We start from the raw sequence: 21673 nt of genomic DNA, 5'->3' as shown, positions 1-21673 counted from the left end.
GGAGGCATAAGGTGATGACTCAAGTACTTGGGTCCCTGCCAACCACATGGGAGACCTGGATGGAGTTCTTGGTTCTTGGCTTTAGCCTGGCCCAGACCTGGCTATTGTAGGCATTTGGGTGAGAACCAGCATACAAAAGATTGATCTCTCTCTCTCGATCTCTCTCTCTTTTCATCCTGCCTTTCAAATAAATAACATTAAAAAAAAAATTGTGAACTCCCAGGGACAGTTCTGGAGAGAAGGTAAACCCTCAGGCTAACCATACCTTCCACTCAAGGGATGCAGGGGATTTGCTGTTTTGGAAGAGACACTGATCTTCCATGGAGTCTCAGTGTCTCTGTGCGAGTCTCAGTGTCTCTGTGCTCCATAGGCTCCAGCCGCCAGCTTAGCCCTGTGCTATAATTGCTATAGGGCCCAAGTGTCACCTTCTCAGTTGGCCCCGCCCTCACCATCCTACTTAAAATAGCAGCTTCCATTCCCCACCATCCTTCTTCCCTACTTGATTTATCTTTAGGTTTATCATCACCTGAAATGCAACATATTATATATTTTATTTCATCTCCACAACCAGACACGCTCTCCACAAGGGGGCAGGAGTTTTTGACAACTCTTATATTGTCATACCTCTTACATCTAGAACAACATCTGGTGTGGGGAGCAACTGAGACTAGACTAAGTTACTGGAATTAAGACTTATTCTATGCATCTGCTCTCCCACAATATGGCGCTGAGAGGAGCAAACAACTACGCAGCTGCCTCATCAGTTTGATAAGCTGCAGGTGCTGATCCTGCTCCTGATTGGAGGAGAGCAGCGTGCTCGGCGTGTGGGCAGCAGAGTTGGGATTGGCGGAAGAGGACTATAAAGGAGAAGAGAGACAACATGCACCAGGAACATCTGAAGGAACACCTGAGGAACACCTGAGCAGCCCCTGAGAGAGCCGGCCGGCGGTGTGCCGCTCCCCCACGGAAGTGGGGAAAGTGGCGGGAGGGGGCGGGGAGCGGGGGGAGTGCCGCCCCTCCACGGAGGTGGAGGGGCCGGCAGCTAACCCGGGATGGCGTCGTTCCTCCGCGAGTGGGGGAAGGGCAGCTTACCCGGGAAGGGCCGAGCAGACAAAAGAACAGCGCAGGGTCCTGTGTCCTTCCTCCGCGAATGGGGGAGCGACAATCTGGTTTACTGGAAACCCTTTATCGATATTTTCGAAAGAATTAAGTAACAGATAATTTCTTTCTTTCTTTTACTGAGGGAGGGTCAGAGAGAGAAATGGATCTTCCACCTGCTGGTTCAATCCCTAAATGGCTACAACAGCAGGGGCTAGTCCGGGCCAAAGCCAGGAGCCTGGGACTCCGTCTGGGTTTCCCACATGTGTGGCAGGGGCCCAGGTACCTGGGCCATCTTCTGCTGCTTTCCCAGGCACATTAGCAGGGAGCTGGAACAGAAGTGGAGCAGCCAGGACTTGAACCAGTGCTCATATGGGATGGTGGTGCTGCTGGCAGAGGCTTAATCTCTGTGCCACAACACAGGCTCCAGACAACTTATTTTTTAATTTCCTTTATGTGTACTGACTATAGGAGTAGGGCACATGGCTTTGGCATAAGGACATCTATCTTTATTTCCTGTAGAAATGGAATTGGGGTGTCCATGATTATAATTTTTAACAAAGATGATCACAATTTGTATTATTCGTGCAGCACTCATGAGTACCTTCCCAGCCGAATTCCCTGGAACCCCAAACCCACCCTAGAACTCACCAGGTAGTGAGTGGAATGTCCTGGTGGAACATGTACAAAGGGAAAAGGTCAGGGCCCTACCCTGGACTGTGCTACTAACTTGATATATGACCACCGGCAAGTAAATTAACCCAAATTTCCTACTCCATAAAAATACAGAGTTGAAGTACATGATGTTTAAATAACCTTTCACTTCTATTACACCTGCCATCCTCCAACCCAATTGATTTCACCAAGGCAAATGTCCAATTATAACCACAAGTATTGCCTCAATCCGGAGAGGGCTTAGAGACAAACATACACCCCCTCCCCCCCCCCCAAAAAAAAACCAGGAAAACCTCACAATAGATTTCAAATTTTTAAAAAGGCATTTTAGTTGTAAAATTTTATAAGATGGATGTCTGATAACTTTTTCCACTTTCTACAGAGGTTTTACCCACTATTTTTGTCCTCAAATTCTTGTCACTTTTCTTGACTCCCCCAAAATGAGCCCTATAAGCTTCTCTGTATTAAATTTTCCTGGAAAACATATCCTGAAAACAAAGCTTTTTAAAACTATGGCTTTAGTTTCAATTAAGAATCCAAACCAAACATTCTTAATCTGATAGTAATTATTTGGAATGTTATATTTCCCATTATGAGATCCAGTGGAAGTATCTGATATTAAATAAATTTAAGTTGAGGTAAGAAAAAAATACAAAAAAAGACTTACCATGTAACAATTAAGATATACTGCTCCGTTCTATTCATTCTATTGGTTCCTGAAACATAAACAGTAGGAAAATAAAGCATGTTTAATAGATACAAAAGGAGACAGTTAGTATCTACTTTATGAAAGTTCAACTTTCAATTAAATTACATAGTGAACCTTCACAGCTCCTTCTTCCCACACAATATAATGATGAGAGTTCAAAACTCATAGAGAAACAACAAGTTGGAAGACGTGAACAAGATCTTCAAATACAGTGTATTTTACAAACAACAATGCAAATCAGATCTTGGACTCCCTCTGCCCAGCAAATTTAAATAAAAGGATAAAGTTGTCTTTCAATAAGTCCATGGAAAATGAATATTATGAACAATAAACCTGCACGGGTTTTCACTTTTCTTTTTTGAATGGAGGGATTGATTTACTTATTAAAAACCAGAGTGACACACAAATAGAGAAGGGGAGAGAGAGAGAGAGAGAGAGAGAGAGATTTCCCATCTGCTAGTCCACTCCCCAAATGGCCACAACAGCCAGGGCTGGTTCAGGTCGAAGCCAGGAACCTGGAACTCCATCCAGGTCTCCCACATTGGCGATAGGGAACCAAGCCCTTCAATCGTCTTCTTCTGTCTTCCTAGGCATATTAGCAGGGAGCTGGATCAGAACCAGAGCAGCAAGGACTTGAACCAGTGCTCTGACGTGGGATGCCAGCATCATAAGCAATGGCTTAGCCCACAATGCCACAACACCAGTCCCTGAACTTTTTCATCAAAATAAACTTATCTTTTAATTCAGTCCTCCACAAGATTCCAGAAATCTCCTCATATGTGTAAATATGTAAGTCAGATCCTTTATAGGTCCTTAGGTTTGAGAAACTGGCAGAGATGGGGCAACCAGCCCAAAGTACCCCCCAAAATGATCAAGAAAACAGGAAGTCTACCTGTTCTAATAAGTTAGGAATGCAGACAATAGCTTAGATGATTTAGATAAGGTTAGTGATGGAAGAGCATGTGAATTTCAACTCGCTATCATTTACTTGTATATTGGTAATTTTCCATTTTGGAGTATAAACTCATATAGAAGGCAATTCTGCTAACTTTTTGCAATCATATATAGCAGAGGTTTTTTGTTTTAATTTTTATTTATTTATTTGAAAGGGAGAGAGAGACAGAGAGAGAGAGAGAGATTTTCAATTTGCTGGTTCACTTCCCAAATGCTCACAACACCCAGGGCTGGGCCAGGCAGAAGTTAGGAACTGTGAACTTCATCCAGGTCGCCCATGTGAGTGCAAGGACCCAAGTACTTGAGCCATCACCTGCTGCCACCCAGGGTGTGTTTTAGTAGGAAGCTGGAATCAGAAGTGGAACCAAGCCAGCAACCAGCCACTCTGACATGGCATTTTAACCATTGCACCAAATACCCCCCTGCAAAGAAGGGCTTTTCAATTAAATGCATTTGAACAGTTCTAGCACCCACAAGTACTCAGTGACTATTCATTGAGGGATGAATAAAAATGGAGAGACGGAATTCCTAAAATGTGCCTACTATAAAATGTCCAAGTGTATATCACACTGATTCTGGCGGTTGCTCTCTCCTAAGAAAGGAACCATCAAGTGTATCCCAACTGAGATTATAACAGAAGGGAGTGGGCTTTCAGCATAGACAGAGTAGGGAGAGAAAGTACAAGACAGTCCTTTGGGCCACGTGAAGTCTAAGCTCATTGTTTTTGGCCGATCACCAAGAAGCCAGGACATGGTGCTCCGATCATTTGAAGCTGTGTAGTTTCATCCTTGATTCCCCAAAGAGGATCATGCTCTGATTCTAACATTTACCAAAGTGGCAGCTTTTAGAATTTATGGTCTTAAAGAGGCAATTACTAAGATCGTGACCTTTGTGAAGTCATTTTTGATTCTGGGCTTCGGTTTCCTTATTAGTAGAGACTCATATATTTCAGGCATTTTCATTAAAGAGGAGTGTTGTGCATACAAGTGAGATCACAGAATGGAAGACAGAGAACTGTCAGATCCATAGGTACTGTCTCTTCTTACCTGAGAAGGTCACCACCCAGGTGTACCGTAAATAAATAAAGGAGTCTTCCTATAAAGCTTGAGGAATGCATACAACGATTTCTCTTACATCAAGTTGGGAGAGCAAAGTAGGGGAAACATGAGGAAAAAGTTAAAATACTTTAGGATGGAGAAGACCTAAGTTAAGGCAATACCAGTGGAATAGAGGAATTAGGATAAATGTGAGAACTGATTTCATGGGGCTGAAGTTCACGTACAGATATTTGCAGGGTGGGTTTTCTGAGGTGCAGAAAGCAAGAACTGGTGCTGTTCCTTCCCTTGTTTTGTCCTGGATCCTGGTTCCAGGTTAGGGTTAGGGTTAGGCTCAGGCTCTACAAGGGATTACAAGGTGCTGTTGGCCTACAATGTATGGTCTGATTCCGGACAAGTTCCTTCAGTTCTCTGAGTCCTTCGCGCAGGATTAGGTGGATGGGTTAACACTGGAAAACAGATGAGAGGCCTGAGCTGTTACTCAATCCCAATTGATTTTATTAAGATTTATTTATTTATTTGAAACTCAGAGTTACAGAGAGAGAGGGAGAGATCTCCCATATGCTGATTCTCTCCCCAGATGGCTGCAACAGCCAGAACTGAACCAAGCTGAAGCCAGGAGCTCCTGCTAATGTGCCTAGGAAACAGTGGAAGGTCATCCAAGTGCTTGGCCCTCTGCACCCATGTGGGAGGCCTGGATGAAGCTGCTGGCTCTTGGCTTTAGCCTGGCCCAGCCCTGGCTTTTGTGGCCATTTGGGGAGTGAACCAGCAGATGGAAGATCTCTCTCTCTCTCTCTCTGCCTCTGCCTCACCCTCTCTCTAACTCTGACTTTCAAATAAAGTAAAATAAATCTTAAAAAAAAAAGTTGCTTTTTTTGTGTGCAGACACTGGCTATTCTATTATTACTTCTTAAATTTTCCTAAATATGTCCTAAGTAGTCAGAATTACATTCAATAATATATTGATTCAGATTTGTTTTTATAAAAATAACTTGAACATTTGAAGTTATTTATATAATTGTAAGCTACTCAGTGTTTTTCATATTAAAAATTCACTGTTCAATTTCTAGATTTTAAAGATATTTTGTGAGGAAGGGCTTTGAATATGCTGAATGACCTTTTGACACTTATTCAAATAATCACTTTCTTTTTTTTTTAAACAGAGGCATTGAGAGGACTTGATGACTTCTGTTAGTTAATCTCTTCCATAACTCTTTTCCCATAAAGAACATCACGCTTGCTATACCCATCTAGATTATAAACGGAACTAAAGGACATTTGGAGATTCTCACAAATTTTTGAAAAAAAAAAAAAAAGTTTTATTTGAAATGCAGAGAGAAGCAGAGGTAGAAGAGAGAAAGGCAAGATACAGATATTGATCCGCCATCCCGGATTCCCTCCCCAAACGCCTGCATCAGCCAGGGCTACTCCAGGCTGAAGCCAGGAGCCAGGAACCCAACCCGGGTCTCCCACGTGGGTGGCAGGTGCAGAGCCTGGACTGGAACCCAGGGACCCAAAAATGGGATGGCTGTCCCAAGTGGCTTCTCGGCCGTTGGGCCAAAGGCTCCCCTCTGTGGGCCGCACCTTTGGAGGGGAAGCTGGCACAAGCCCTTGAGGTCCTTGGAGGCTGCTCCTGGGAATGCGGCCCACAGGGACCCACCCCCGGCAGCCCCCAGCAGGCCCGGGAGAGGCTCCCACTGAGGGCCCAAGCCCCGGCCTTGGCCTTGGGCCTTCTCAGCAGGCTGCCAGCCGGCCTTGGTCCCTGGGGGCGCTCTCACTACCCCCTTACCTCTCCGGCCTCAAACCCGCCCATCCTTTGGGGGGGCTGCGGGGGGCACTAAGCAGAGCCGGAGTCCCGGAACCTCCACGGCGGGCGCCGCGCCCCCTTCCCTCGGAGCGCGCACGGGCCAGGGCGGGACCCTGCGGGGAGCCGCGCGGTGACCCCCGGGGGCTGGACTGAAGGAGGAAGACTCCCCAGTCAGACCCCGGCCCGGAGCAGAGCCGGGACCCCGGACTGCCGGGCCCGCCCCCGCCGAGGCCACGCCCCCTCGGGCCACGCCCCCTCGGGCCACGCCCCCTCCGGCCGGCCGCGGCGTCCCCGGGGAGGGCGGTGAGGAGGAGGTGCCCCGGCTTCCCGCCCAGGTGAGGGTCGTCCCGGCGCCGCGGGACCCTCCGGGGGCGCAGCGGGCGCTTGTGGCCCGGGGAGGGCGCGGGAAGCTGAGGGGAACCGCAGCGAGAAGTTGAGCGGTGGGCGTGCGGCGGCGACCTGTGGCGCGGGCCGGAGCAGGTGGCGGGGCTGGGGGTCCCCGCGAGCCCGGAAGGCTCCTGTGAGGGGGGTTTCCCTATTTAGGGAGCGAGAACGCAGACGGGAGACGTGCGGGCGACCGGAGGGGCGGTCACGCGTACCTGCTCACCGAGCGCCCTGTGCTGTTCGCACCTGGCTGGCTAAAAAGTCTGTTCTTGCTAGGGTGGGGATTGGCCCTGAGCCTTGAGACGGTGGTGGAAACCCTAAAAAAAATAAAAACTCCATGGGTTTGGTTTGGGCAGTTTTTCGGGAGAATTACCTGGTTGTTGCAGCTGCTCCGAAAGTCTCGCACCGATCCTACAGCTGGGGGGTGGTTTCCGGCGGCGCGGGGCGTGCGGGATTGTGTGTTGCCTGCAAGGTGTGTTTGTGAAAGTGGGACCTCTGGCCCCAGACCCTGCCCTAAGACGCCCTGACATTTGTGGTGTTGCAGGCCCGGGCCGGCAGCTGCAGCCTGGACGCGGGTTCTGGGTCTCCGTGTCTTTGCAAGCTTTGCTAAAGGTAGGTGATCAGATTGGCAAGTTTTTTTTTGGATGGGCCAGGGCCCACATGCCAGGGTTTGACAGATAAATGAGGGTGCGTGTTACTCATGCTGTATTGATTTGGATTCCCTTATAAAAGATAATTGTTTTAAAATGGGAAAATGGAGAGATGAATAAGCTTTCGAAGATAACTTGGGCCTTATGAATATACTGATGTACTGCCTAGCGTGTGAAAAATTGCACTCATTTGTCTTGGTCCCTTTATAATATTATTGTCGGGGACAAAAAGAAATGCAATGTAAAAGATTCAATTTGGTGATCTGTAATACTAGTTTAGTATATCTGTCTATTAGCAGAGATTTTGGTCACATCATGCAGTGGAGAACCATCCTCCTGCACTTCTTTTTTCAACCATATCTTTTTTTTTTTTTTTTTTTTTGACAGGCAGAGTGGACAGTGAGAGAGAGAGACAGAGAGAAAGGTCTTCCTTTACCATTGGTTGACCCTCCAATGGCTGCTGCGGCCGGCGCACCGCGCTGATCCGATGGCAGGAGCCAGGTACTTATCCTGGTCTCCCATGGGGTGCAGGGCCCAAGCACTTGGGCCATCCTCCACTGCACTCCCTGGCCACAGCAGAGAGCTGGCCTGGAAGAGGAGAAACCGGGACAGAATCCGGTGTGCCGGCGGCACAAGGCGGAGGATTAGCCTAGTGAGCCGCGGCGCCGGCCCAACCATATCTTTATGTCTAATTTTTTGGGCATATATTCTTTGAAAAGTCACTTTTGTTTGTCCAGTCTAAAATATCTGAAGGTCTGTTAATGGCCACAGATAATTTTGGTTAAATAAATAAATATTGGGAAGTATAATTCTTTTGTGTAAATTTTATACATTTTTGATTTAAGGTATTTATCGTTCTAGTAATTTCTGCAATTTCATTTCCAACTTTTTATCTTTTTACAAATTAAAATCCTTTCATTCATTTTTTTCTGTGTATGGGGAGCTTAGCAAACTCCCTTTCCCAAGTCCCAGGAAACAAACTCGTTGTCCATCAAAGAGTAACTACAAGATGTCCAGTGGGCTTTCAGGTTAATTCACAGGAACGAGCTTGTCCCTTGGGGGACACGTGTGAGGATCTTCACACTGGGAAGCATAAACGTTTTGAATTGAAATCATCTATCATGGAACATCTAATTTTTGCCATGGACCGTGACTGGCGTGTTAAGCATTAGGACCTTCAATACTTGCTAATCCTTAATCTTCTGTTCTGAACATAGAGGTCACAGTAAGGCCTTGTGAGAAGTTTTTATTTTTCTTTCTGAGTATTGAGTGATAGAATGCATGCACAACTGTAAGCACAAGCCGAAGCCTGTAAGAATCCCAGACTGTGTGGACAGGCTTATATCTACTCGCCATTTCTTGGTAAAGAACGTAAGATTTTACGTAGAAGTCAAACACAGTCTGCAGGTTCAATTTGGCCTTCAGATGCATTTATTTGGGTCAACTCAGTTCTTTAAAACCATTGACTGTTTACCAACACTTCCAGGAGTTTAACTTTTGCATAATCCCCAGAGTCCTAGTTTTCCTGAAACACTGGAGGGCTGGCTGCAGCCAGAATGGGGCTGCCCACTTTGGATGGAGCCTACGCTGTAGGCACCAAGCGGCTACGCTCTGCTTATACTTCTTCAAGGCTGGCTGTACTCGTGCATTTTACCTCCCTCAAAGGCCCCTGTGGACGTCTGAGTTTCTGATTTCTGCCTGACCACATGCTGTACTAACTGTCACAGTTAATTGTGTGCCCCAAACTAACCAGTTTTCATCCTTAAAAAAATGGAGAGTAATCTTGTGTTACAACTAACAGTGCACTTCCTGTTAAGCCTAGGGTGATACATCAATGATGACAGTTCATACGCACTGGCACTTTTGACATTGATCCAGAGGCTTATCCTAGAGCTTACAGTGGTGTCTAGTAGTTGACAGGTTTTTGGCAGGGGTGGGTGGGGGAGGAGAGGAAGGTGTTAATAATGCCACTCTTTAAAGATTGATACGCTTTCTAGGAAAAGATAGCCTTTTTTTTCAGTCCCATTTATTTTATGTATCTATTTTTAGAAAAACAGATTTTTTTAAAAAAGATTTATTTATTTGACAGAGTTACAGAGAGAAATAGAGACAGAGAGAGGTCTTCCATCTTCTGGTTCACTCCCTAAATGGCCTCAATGGCCAGGGCTGGGATAGGCCAAAGCCAGGAGCCAGGAGCTTCTTACCAGTCTCCCATGTGGGTGCAGTGGCCCAAGGACTTGGACCATCTTCCACTGCTTTCCCAGGCACATTAGCAGGCAGATGGATTGGAAGTAGAGCAGCTGGGACTCGAACCAGCACCCATATGAGATGCCGGGCGCTGCAGGCAGGAGCTTTAACCTGCTGTACCACAGCGCCGGCCCCTATTTTAAACAAATACTTGTTTCCCATAATTACACAGGGAGAAATGGATGGCATAGAGCAGAATATATATATAAAGGCACATAAGTAGACTTTTTTCCTTCTCTAGTGAATATTTTTAAACAAATGGTCGGGAACAAAACATTGGCTTTGGCTCATTCAAAGTAGAGCCCACCTGCAACTGGGAAGGGCTTGTTTGCATTATGCTTTATTGGCTGTTACTGGAAAACCGGGAGGGAGGCATGTCTAGTCCACCTGCTCTGTAGTTTAACCAGATCAGAGATCGCTACAAATCTGTGTTTTCTGTGAGAAATGGGAGAAACTTGTCTGGGGACTCAACCTTGTAAAGCAAATTCCAATTTTTGTAGCCTTGTCTTGAGAAGGCTTGAGTTTCTTATGTTCATAATCACACCAGGAGAATATCTGTGCAGTTAATGAAAATGAGGGATGCCTTCCTGACAGGTGCAGCCGTATGTATGGTCCCGAGACCTGACTCTGTGTGAGAGCAGCACAAGCCAGTGTTTTAGGGGCCTACGGGCAGAGACGACAGCAGGTCCTGCAGATCAAAAGGGCTCCCTGTGTTCTTATCAGGAGGGAGCTGGAGCTGAAGTTACGGAGTGATGACAGAGAACGCGGAGTGAGTTTAGGGAGGTCAGAAATAGCCCCACCATTCATGGTCTGTAGCATGGGGTCAGGAAAATCAGATGATTTCTGTGTGAGATCATTGTTGCTACAGAGACCAGTTTTTTTGTGGTTGTTGTTGTTGTTGTTGTTGTTTTTTTTTTTTTTTTTTTTTTTTTTTTTTTTTTGACAGGCAGAGTTAGTGAGAGAGACAAAGAGAAAGGTCTTCCTTCCATTGGTTCACTCCCCAAATGGCCGCTACGGGTGAAGCCAGGAGCCAGGTGCTTCCTCCTGGTCTCACATGCAGGTGCAGGCGCCCAAGCACCTGGGCCATCCTCCACTGCACTCCCGGGCCACAGCAGAGAGCTGGACTGGAAGAGGAGCAACTGGGACTAGAACCCAGGGTACTGGCGCCGCAGGCAGAGGATTAGCCCAGTGAGCCACGGCGCCAGCCAAGACCAGTTCTGTAGCCCGTCTGCTGACATCCCAGTGTCTCTTCCTCAAAAGCAGGACTTGTTTGAATCCAGCGGTAAACTTCCTGCGATATATTTTCAGCAGGTGGAAGCAGGTGTGTTGCCAGAGTCTTCTAATAAGAGTCTACAGAAAATATAGGATGAGCGTTTATAAAAGTGAGAATCATGGTATTCAAATATTATTTGGTTATGAGTAAGACCCTCCGAAGCTTTCTCAGAGTGCTCCATATTATGGTGTACCTTACCTTACAAGGTGACTGAAAATGGTCTTCTCTGAATATGCTTTGCAAAAGTTAATAATTGATTGGTATTTGCATTATATTAGAAAGTGAAATATGCTTCTGTTCTTATATGAAGCAATTATCCATAAATGGTTTTTCTAGAACCTCCCATTGATAAATTTGGTCATTGCATATAAAAGTATTATAAGACACTTGGAGAGTGAGTTTTTGGTATTAACTTATGACTTATGTACTCTTCTTGAAGGTTATATAAGTTAGAAGTGTGGAGTTAGAGCATGAAAGCCTACTAATGCAACCAGTTCAAGAAAAATAACCTCTATTTTTTATTTTTCCCTACTGAATTATTCTAGGAAGTTTTCCACTTAACCTTTTCCACTTAACCTAATTTTATTGATGTACAGTTATTTTTTTACTCTGTTCTTATTAGTCTTTTCATCCTTAATACTGTTCATTTGTACCTTTTCTCTGGTATTTTTCTTGCTCAGTCTTGAAAAGAATTTGTCTATTTTCTAAAAAATTCTCTTTGAAGAGCTATTGTATTAATCAGTCCTCTAATATTATTGGTTCTCTATAATGTCTTTTTTAAAAGTTTTTCTACCCTTATCTTCCTTTTTTCTACTTTCTTTGGTTTTATTCTATGGTTATATAATTTTTTGCCTTTCTGTCTTTACTCTGGGTACTGATTTAGCTACATGCCATGCTTTTTAAAAAAATTATTTATTTATTTGAAAGGCAGAGTTACAGGGAAGGAGGGAGGGAGGGGGAGAAATAGAGAGAGAGAGAGAGAGATATCTTCCATCCACTGGTTCACTCCCCAAATGACCTCAACGGCTGGAGCTGGGCCGATCCAAAGCCAGGAGCCAGGAGCTTCTTCTGGGTCACCCTTGTGGGTGCCCAAACACTTGAGCCATCTTCTGCTGCTTCCTCAGGTGCATTAGCAGGGAGCTGGATCAGAAGTAGAGCAGCCGGGACTTGAACCAGCATCCATATGGGATGCCGGCATTGCAGGCTGTAGCTTTACATGCTACACTACAGTGCCGGCCCCCATGCTGTGCTTTTTGATGAGCTGTATTTTCATTATTATTTGGTTCTAGGTCTATTTTAATATATTCATTATATGTCCTCATTGTTGAATTGTTGAATAGTATCTTTTTAAATCATACAATCATATAGACTTTTGAAAATTATCTTTTAGTAATTCATTTCTTAATTTCATTTCAGTCGTAACATGCTCAGGAAGAATAACTTTTGTGTGTGTGGGGGATTCCAGAGGTATTCCAATACATCCACTCTAGCTTCTTGATGTTTATCTATCCTTAAAACCTTTTTTTTTTTTTTAAAGATTTATTTATTTACTTATTTGAAAGGCAGAGTTAGAGAGAGAGAGAGAGAGAGAGAGATCGATCTTCCATTCGTTGGTTCACTCCCCAAATGGCCACAATGCCGAAGCTGGGCCCATCCGAAGCTAGTAGCCAGGAGCTTCTTCCAGGTCTTCCACTGGGTGCAAGATCCAAGGGTTTGGGCCATCCCCCACTGCCTTCCCAAGTGCATTAGCAGAGAGCTGGATCAGAAGTGTAGTAGCCAGGACTTGAACTGGTGCCCATATCTGATGTTGGCTCTGCAGGCCTCTAAAGATTCCTTCTTTATCTTATGACATCCTGATTAAAATGTGCCTTGGTATGAGTTTCTTTGGGTTTACTTTGCAATTCCTTGAGCATCTTGGATTTGTAGATCCATGTCTTTCCTTAAATTTGTGAAGTTTTTAGCAGTTAATTCTTCAGATAGGATCTGTTCCCTGTTTTCTCTTTCTTCTCCTTCTTTAACTCCCAGAATGTATGTATCTGTCTTGTTGATGGTGTTCCATCTGTTCATTTTTCTTCATTTTTTTCACATAACAGTTGCAAATGAGTTGCCTTCAAGTTTACTGAATTTTACTTCTCCATGTTTTAAGTCTGCTACGGAACTCCTATCTGTTCAATACTCAGCAAATATATGGATCACCTTCTCTGCTCCAGTAACGGTTTTATAGAATTTGGGATACATTATTGAACAAATTGGACAGAAATTTCAACCCTCATGAGGCTTGCATTTTAGTAGTGGAGAAAATAAAGTAGACATAATAAACAGGAGATTATTTAGTATGTTAAGAGATAATAAGGGCTATCAAAGCAGGAGAAAGAGAATCATAATTGAGGATTGGGAGGCAGGACTGAGTAGAGAAGGGCAGCTTAAGATTTTAAAAAGGATGGCCTGAATACATACAACTAAAATATTAATAAAAAGAAATAAGTAAATATAAAAACTTTAAAAAGGTATTATACCATCTTTAAATATTTCAGAGAATTCACCTGTGGAAAAATCAGAAACCTGAATTTTTTGTGAGAACTTTTTAGAAACATTTGTGTATTTGAAAAGTAGAATTACAGAAACAGAGAGAGGGACAGAGAGAGAGAGAGAGAGGGATATCCTTCATGTGCTGGGTCTCTCACCCGAATGCCCACCACAGCCAGGACTAGACAAGGCGGAAGCCAGGAGCCAGGGACTCAGCCGAGTCTCCCACATGCGTGGCAGGAATCCAAGCACCTGGACCATCACCTGCTGTCTCCCAGGCACATTAGCGGAAAGTTGGATTGGAGGTGCAGAGTAGTCAGGACTCATGCCAGTGTGAGATGCTGGTGTCCCAAGTGGCAGCTTAGACCTGTTGTGCCACAACAGCGGGCTCCTTGTAAGAAATTAAAAATTAAATTAAAAATTAAATTTTTCTAAAAGGAAAAGTTAGTAATAAAAAACATGAGCAGGATGACTACAGTGGGCCATAGTGAGAAGGTGATGGCTGATGTATGTGGCTATGGGAAGAAAGCACTGCGGACAGAGGGGACAGACAGCCCAATGGAGGAAGAGCCTGCCATGTCTTGGAATGTCACAGGCCAATTTGGTTCTGTTAGGAAGAATTAAGTTCAGGCCTCCAAACACAAGCAGAGTAATTGCTGAGATAAATGTTAAGATCCTGAAGTAAAATGCTTTTATTTTTTATGGTATTATGACCTTTTTTCTATCTTAAAAAAAACATAGCTTAACTTTTAATAAATCATTTAGAAATGATGTCTTCTCTTTTAAAATGTAGCTTTGAAGTAGCTTTTCAAAATTATGATAAATATACATCTATCAAAACACATTAAATATGTATGTTGAAGATAATTGTTTGGCTTATATGATTGTATAATTAATAACTTACTTATGTTTTTAATTTGAGGGTCTAGGGGATTATATTCTGTGAATGCTAAAAGACTTGAAAAATATATGAACAGTCATTATCATATAATTATTATAGTCACTAAGTAATTAGTTATTTTTAGTTGCCAACAACTGTGACATATTGGTATTTAAAAAATTTTTTTTTCTCTTATTTGAAAGGCAGATAGATAGCCAGAGAAAAAGATCTTGCATCTGCTGGTTTACTCCCCGAATGCCCACAACAACCAGGACTGGGCCAGGCTGAAGCCGGGAGCCAAGAACTCCATCTAGGTCTCCCACATGGGTGCTAGGGTTACATAGACTTCAGCCATCACCTGCTGCCTCCCAGGGTGTACGTTAGCAGGAAGCTGGATTTGGAAGCAGAGCCAGGACTCAAAGGCACTCTGATGTGGGATGTGGGTCTGCTAAGCAGCATCTTAATCATGGCACCAAACGACTGTCACTGTTCTTAAACAATACAGAATCTTGTAGTGGAAAATGGGCAGAAGACTTTCTTGTAGTTAGTTCTAGGATTTCCTTACTGTATGATCTTAAAGAAGTCATTGTAAGTGGCTTCATTTTACCTACTAGTTGGGAATATTCATTGTTTTCTTCCACGTGGGATTTGGCAAGATCTCTTCTGATTCCAAAATGACTGTGATTATTGTTTTATAATGCACAGTGTAGTGATACACCGCCTTCAATATTTGTCTGACAGAGGAGTGACAAAGGGAAAATGGCATTTTAGACAAGCTCCTGCTCATTCTTAATTCTGCGGTTCTCTGTTCTGCTATTAAGAAGATGCCTCCTCCCCACTCGTTTGTTGTTTTCTGCTGTTTGTTCTGTTTGTTTGAACTGCTTCTTCCCTACACCTTTGCCTGATCACTTCAGATTTAACTGCTCTTCACCTGGGCTCCTAATCAGACTGTATGCATGCTTCTGTTGTCTATCAGTTTCCATAATATGCTAGTTACATATTTATTTATCTATGTGCTTTCTATCTTTGTGTTGCCATACCTCATCTAACTAGTGCACATTTGGTGTTCAGTTATATTTTTATTGAGTTCTTATGCCTATATTGAAAAGCCAAGTTAATCCCTGATAGTTAGTATATTAGAGATGAAATTTGTGTTCAATAGCATTACTGCTTGGAAGGCAGTATTCCATGTAATGAGTGCTTCTCCTGGATGAAAATTCCTGTTTCAGACATTTAACAAGATATAATTGGTCTTTTGCTGTAACATTTATTTTGTGTAGATGGCACCAATGCCGATTTGCAAGACTCAAGGAGATAGATGTAAGAGGTAGTTATCTTGTCACTGATTACGAAGTCATTACAGAGGATAATTATTACTGATTACTTCTTTGCATTTTGGATCAAAGGCACAAATTTTATAAAGAGTAAGTGTTCAAAAACCATTTAGAAGTGTTTTTATGTAGTGATAGAATTTTTAGGAGGCATGCATAGCCCTATACTGTGTGGTATGCCCTTAAATACAGTGAATCAGAATATGATTCTTTTAAAAAAAAAAACTTATTTATTTATTTGAGAGGCAAAGTGAGCAAGGGAGGTAGGTAATAAGAGAGAGAAAAAAGAGAAAGAGAGAGAGAGAGAAATATTCTGTCCTCTGGCCCACTCCCCAAATGGTCCCAATAGCCAGACCTGAACCAGGCCAGAGACAGAAGCCTGGAGCCCCATCTGAGTCTCCCCATAAATGGCAGAGAGCTGGATCAGAAGCAGAGTTGCCAGGATTCAAATGGACACTGATAAGGACTGCTGGTGTAATCAACAGTGGCTTAATCTGCTGCACCACAATGCCAGCTCCTAGAATATGATCATTTGTCTGGAGTTTTCATATCCTTTTCAGTTCTCTCTCATCATTGTTTGTCTCTTACTTTAAAGTACTTTTTTTAAAAAGAAAAATATTTATTTACTTATTCAGTGGATATGAATTTAACATCAGTTATAGGCCAAGCAAACAGTTAAGCATTATTAGGTTTGGAGGAGAACAACAGAGGTGTGATCTCTGTTGTCAGAATTAATGGATGAACAGACATTTGTCCATCTAGTCTGTGTTTGCTGATCGCCTACCATGTTCTGGACACTGTTCTGAGAATTGCAGATGCAGTGTGAAAATAGCGATGTCTGTACCCTCTTCCCTACCCTCATGAAGTTTACATTCTAATGGGCACATAACAGAGTAAGTGAGGAAGCCACATAAGGTGACTCAGGAAAGGCCTTTGTAAGAAGTGATAGCTGAGCAGACTAAAGGCTGAGAAATAACCAAAGAAAAGACACATGGAGGCCAAATGGCAATTGCCAAGGATAGGAATGAATGTACTCTGATGTGCATTGGTTTGTAGTGGTTTTATTTTTATTTTTTGGCTAAATTTATTTGAGAGGCAGAAAAGAGGGACAGTGAGAGCAAAAGGGAGAGTGAGAATGAGAGAGCGAGCGAGTGAGCGAGCAAGCATGTGTGTTCCCCTATCCACTGATTCATCCCCCCGATGTCTGCAATGACCAGGGCTGGGCTGTGCTGAAGTGCGAAGCCAGATACTTAATCTGGGTCTTGTGTGTGGGTGGCAGGAGCCCAATTACTAGAGCCAGCTCCTGCTGCCTACCAGGGTCTGTGTTAGCAGGAAGCTGGAGTCAGGAACCAGAGCCTGGAATTGAATCCAGGCACTCTGATGTGGGATCTTGGGCATCTTAATCAGCAGGCTAACTGTTCCAGTTTGTAGCTTCTGAAAGTGAGATGATTCAGAAATTTATTTCTGCTTCCTTTTTTTTCAATTAAAAAGTGAGGGCATCAACTGTGAAGTTTTATGAGAGGGGTTGGGCACTCAAGAGGCAACCATTGAAGAAAGAACATTGTGAGGAGAGAGATCACTGTGAAAACAGTTACTTCCAAGAACTGGGAACATACGCACCAGGCAGGTGCAGTTGGGTGCTTGGCAGTGTTGAAGGTCTCCTTGCAGATTTGCTGTCCTGAATTTCTCCAGCTGTGGGTGCAGGTGTGAAGACAGTAGAGGCCTTAACCAGATTTTTTTTTGTCTAGGAAAATGAGTGTTGAGGATATTTGAAACAATTCAAGTCATAGAATCCAGGCTAGGGACAGGAAAGGGAGCAGGAGGTTGAGGCTGAAGAGGGTTGATGAACGTCCAGAAAGTTGGGGATCAATGGATCAGTGCTGTGGGTAGAGTTGAAAGTTGTGTGATCACACAAGTGGATTTCATGGGCCAATAGCGTGGAATATTAATACATTTTTAGTAATATGTGCTTCTGTGTATGTGTAAACACATGCTAACACAGTGGCAATCACATTTTTAACTTAAAAGCAGTTTAGGGGCAGGTGTTGTGGCTTAGCAGGTAAAGCCACCACCTGCAGTGCCAGCATCCCATATGGGCACCAGTTTGAGTCTCAGCTGCCCCACTTCCAATCCAGCTCTCTGCTGTGGCCTGGGAAAGCAGTAGAAGATGGCCCAAGTCCTTGGGCCCCTGCACCTGCCTGGGAGATCTGGAAAAGGCTCCTGGCTCCCGGCTTCGGATCGACACAGCACTGGCTATTGTGGCCATTTAGGGAGTGAATAAATGAATGGAAGGCCTCGCTCTCTCTCTTCCTCTGCCTCTCTGTAACTCTGCCTTTCAAATAAATATATAAATCTTTAAAAAACAAAAAAGCCAGAGTGTCTTGGCTTTCCATGCCTGAAATACTCTCATGGGCTCTTCAGCCAGATCTGAATGCCTTAAGGGCTGATTCTGAGGCCAGAGTGCTGTTTAGGGCATCCGCCATTCTATGGGTCTGCTGTGTATCCCGTTTCCCATGTTGGATCGTTCTCTTCTTTTTAATTAGTATTAGCAGACACTAGTCTTGTTTATGTGATTCCTTTGACTCTTAATCCTTTCATTATGAGCAATTGTGAACTGAAACTGATCACTTTGACTAGTGAGATGGCATTGAAATGCCACCTTGATGGGATTGAATTGGAATCCCCTGGTATGTTTCTAACTCTACCGTTTGGGGCAAGTCATCTTGAGCATGTCCAAAATTAATTGATTTACTTGTTATTTTGGCACTATGGAGGTGCAGTGCAGACATTGATAATATCAGATACATAAGTGATACCTGATACCATTACAAATACAGTAATGATATCAAATGCTGATATTATTCCTAGTGATGTCCAAACCGACCTTGTTGATTGTGTTCTTATAATTGATCAATAATTTCAGCACTGTATCAGGTAATGGTGTTGAGTAGCTGCAGTACTGAGTGTTGTTGGAGTACAGAGGTGGGGCATGCAACCCGGAGTGGGGAGTGGTCACATTTGCAGGAAGTGACAGCTAAGCTGAGACCTGAAAGACAAGTAGGTGTGTGTTAGACTTTAGCAAAGACACCACAAGCAGAGGAGAGAAGGGTTGGTTGATATTAAGACCTTTATGCAAAAGGGGCCGGCGCTGTGGCGCAGTGTGTTAAAGCCCTGACCTGAAGCACCGGCATCCCACATGGGCGCAGGTTCGAGTCCTGGCTGCTCCACTTCCAATCCAGCTCTCTGCTATGGTCTGGGAAAGCAGTAGAAGATGGCCCAAGTCCTTGGGCCCCTGCACCCACATGGGAGACCTGGAAGAAGCTCCTGGCTCCTGGCTTCGGATTGGCGCAGCTCCAGCCATTGCAGCCATCTGAGAAGTGAACCAGCGGATGGAAGACCTCTCTCTCTGTCTCTACCTCTATTTGTAACTCTGTCTTTCAAATAAATAAAATAAATCTTTAAAAAAAAAAAAAAGACCTTTATGGAAGAAGAAAATGACCTGATGGAGCCAGGGTGGCTGGATCATAGTGGATGAGAGAAGAGGTGTTAAGAAACGAGGGTAGTAAATTAACAAAGCCATATTTTAAAGGAGCTGGTAGTTTATACTAAGGAAATGTTGTCCTAAAACTAAGAGAGAATGTGTTGATGAGTTTTGCTAAGAGAAGCAATGCAAAGCATGGTCTCTATTTAACAAGTGTGGGGATTGCTTAAATGAAGTTGAATTTATCATCTCTACGGTTCATTCTGAAATTCTTTGTCATGCTGAAATATGAAGAAGTCAATCAAAATGATATAAATATGGCTCTTAATCTGAAGGGAATTACTAGCATTTAATGTGGACTGTGTGAAACACAAAGCCCTGTTTATAAGGCATTGTGAGACTCATATTAATCTGTTTACCAAGAATTATTTATGACTCTGGAGTACTTCTGGTTGCCTTTGTCTGTCTCCTATTGTGTCTATGAAAATATGAGTGAATTGCCCGTGACTTCCTGTGTGCCATGTGGTATGCACAGTCAAATGCAGAGGCCGCTCTACCTTTTCTCTCCAGTGATGTAAGCCTTGGAGATGTTTCCGCTAATTGGGAAGACAATCGTATTTGATAACTTTCCTGATCCTTCTGATACCTGGGAAATCACTGAAACAATTGGCAAAGGCACTTATGGGAAAGTTTTTAAAGTACTGAATAAGAAAAATGGCCAAAAAGCAGCAGTCAAAATTCTGGATCCAGTTCATGTAAGTCATTTCCCCCTCACCTCCACCATTTTATTTTTAAAGTCTATGAGTGTCTTTGTTATTTATTCATGAAAGTGTCATTCTAAAACAAGTTAAAATTTGAAAAAAAAGGTAAAATCTGATTTGCTTAATTTTCCTGTTTATATGATTGTCATATATAATAAAGCACAATACTTGATGAATGAATGAATCCATCTACACATAAATAAATGCATGTCTCAACAGTTCAAGAATTGATTCGATATTACTTTAGCTTTTTAAAAAATTCCCCGTGTGTATCAGTTTTTCTGCAAATAGAGAGTTTTATCAAACCTTGTTTTAAATCTGTCAAACAAATTGTTAAGAATGATGTACTACTTGGTTTAATGATCTGTGACTATTTTAAAATTTGTTGTATATGAGTAAAATAGATACCTTTTCATTTGATTATTGTATATAGCCCTTGCCCATATTCCTATTGGACAATGGTCCTTTTGCTTTTTATTTGTTGCACTCGTTAATTAGTGGAGCATTAAGCTTTTGACTATAATACAACTTAAAAATACATTATCTCAAGAATTTTTTAAAAAATGAGAAAAATCTTAAACACCATAACCACATGGTCTAGACTAACCCTGAAATGTCGTCTTCACCAGTCATCCTTTTCTTCTTGTGTTTACTTAGGCTTCCAGCTGAATTTCTCTTAAGGCAGCCTGAAGAGGATTGTGTTTTAAATTCAGTTTCTTTCACAGAGGGGAATTGATTTCCAGGTTTTCTTCCAAGTTTCCAAAGCAGAAATGCTGTGGATTTACAATCAGGAAGGGTTCCTCCTTGTGTAGAATTAGACTTTGTGCCCAGTCCTACTGGTCTCTGCTTATGTGGGGCCCTCGTAGGGCCCCCACTGCTTTTTGGGGAGCAGTAGGTCTGAGAGAGGAAATGCCAGGCCTTTTCCCTGAGGAGATGACTGAGATTCTGGTTTCTGGGAATGCGAGCGGGCAGTGTGGGGTATCTTCATATCCCCACCTCTGTCTTAGCTCGTGGCTGAGCCATCAGGAGTTCAGTCATTGCACACTCTCCCGAATTCTACAGACAGGCTCCCGCCCGGGTGGTCCTGATGCAGGGGCGAATGGCTGCCAGGGGGACATCAGGGCCCTCTGGATCCTTGTCCCAGGGTGTTCACTGACAAGCTGCAGGATCCTGTGAGGCATGTCTGGGCTTGCTTGTTCCTCTTAGGATTGCTTTGACTTTGTTAATTTCTGCTAAACCCTTTGGAACAACAGTGATCCATATTTTTTGAGCGGAGGACAAAGGGCAGAGGAGATTTATTTATTTTTTTTATTTCATTTAATTGTTTTTCATTTTCTTTGAAAGGGAGATAGGAAAGACAGAGAGAGCGACACACAGACAGAGAGAGAGAGAGAAAGAAAGAGAGAGAGAAGGAAAGAGAGAGAGAATCTCTTCTGTCCAGTGCTTTCCTCCTCAAATGCCCACAAGAGCCAAGGCTGGGCCAGGCCAAAACCAGGAGGTTGGAACTCAATTCAGGTCTCCCACAAGGGTGGTAGGGACCAGTACTTGAGCCATCACTGCTGCCTACATTAGTAGGAAAGTGGAATCAACAGCGGGCACTCCCATATATGGGATGTGGGCATCCCAAGTGGCTTCTTAACCCATATGCCAAATGCCTTCCCCAAGGGAGGGTTTATTTTAAAGAAATAATTTATATACACTTGAGGGAAAAAAATGAAAAGGCTTAACTGATGTCAAAAGCCTTCATATCGGCCGGCACCGTGGCTCAATAGGCTAATCCTCTGCCTGTGGTGCCAGCACACCGGGTTCTAGTCCCAGTCGGGGCGCCGGATTCTGTCCCGG

The 21673-nt window shown here is 43.5% G+C and overlaps 1 protein-coding gene across 2 annotated transcripts in view; it reads left to right on the top strand.

Annotated features, from left to right (window-relative positions):
• Positions 1 to 6578: 6578 nt before the first annotated feature.
• The window catches only part of MYO3A (myosin IIIA), a 229809-nt gene continuing 214714 nt past the window's right edge, over positions 6579 to 21673 (top strand). For both annotated transcript variants that reach the window (XM_017347628.3, XM_070056118.1), the window contains exons 1-3: positions 6579 to 6633; positions 7227 to 7294; positions 19641 to 19825. In XM_017347628.3, the coding sequence (XP_017203117.3) occupies positions 19658 to 19825 (168 nt within the window). In that variant the 5' untranslated portion in view covers positions 6579 to 6633; positions 7227 to 7294; positions 19641 to 19657. The remainder of the gene's footprint in view (positions 6634 to 7226; positions 7295 to 19640; positions 19826 to 21673) is intronic.

The sequence above is a fragment of the Oryctolagus cuniculus genome, chromosome 13 (genome assembly GCF_964237555.1).
Source record: "Oryctolagus cuniculus chromosome 13, mOryCun1.1, whole genome shotgun sequence".
Taxonomy (NCBI): domain Eukaryota; kingdom Metazoa; phylum Chordata; class Mammalia; order Lagomorpha; family Leporidae; genus Oryctolagus; species Oryctolagus cuniculus.
Note: the sequence above shows the minus strand (reverse complement) of the source record. Positions and strands in the feature narration are given on the sequence as shown.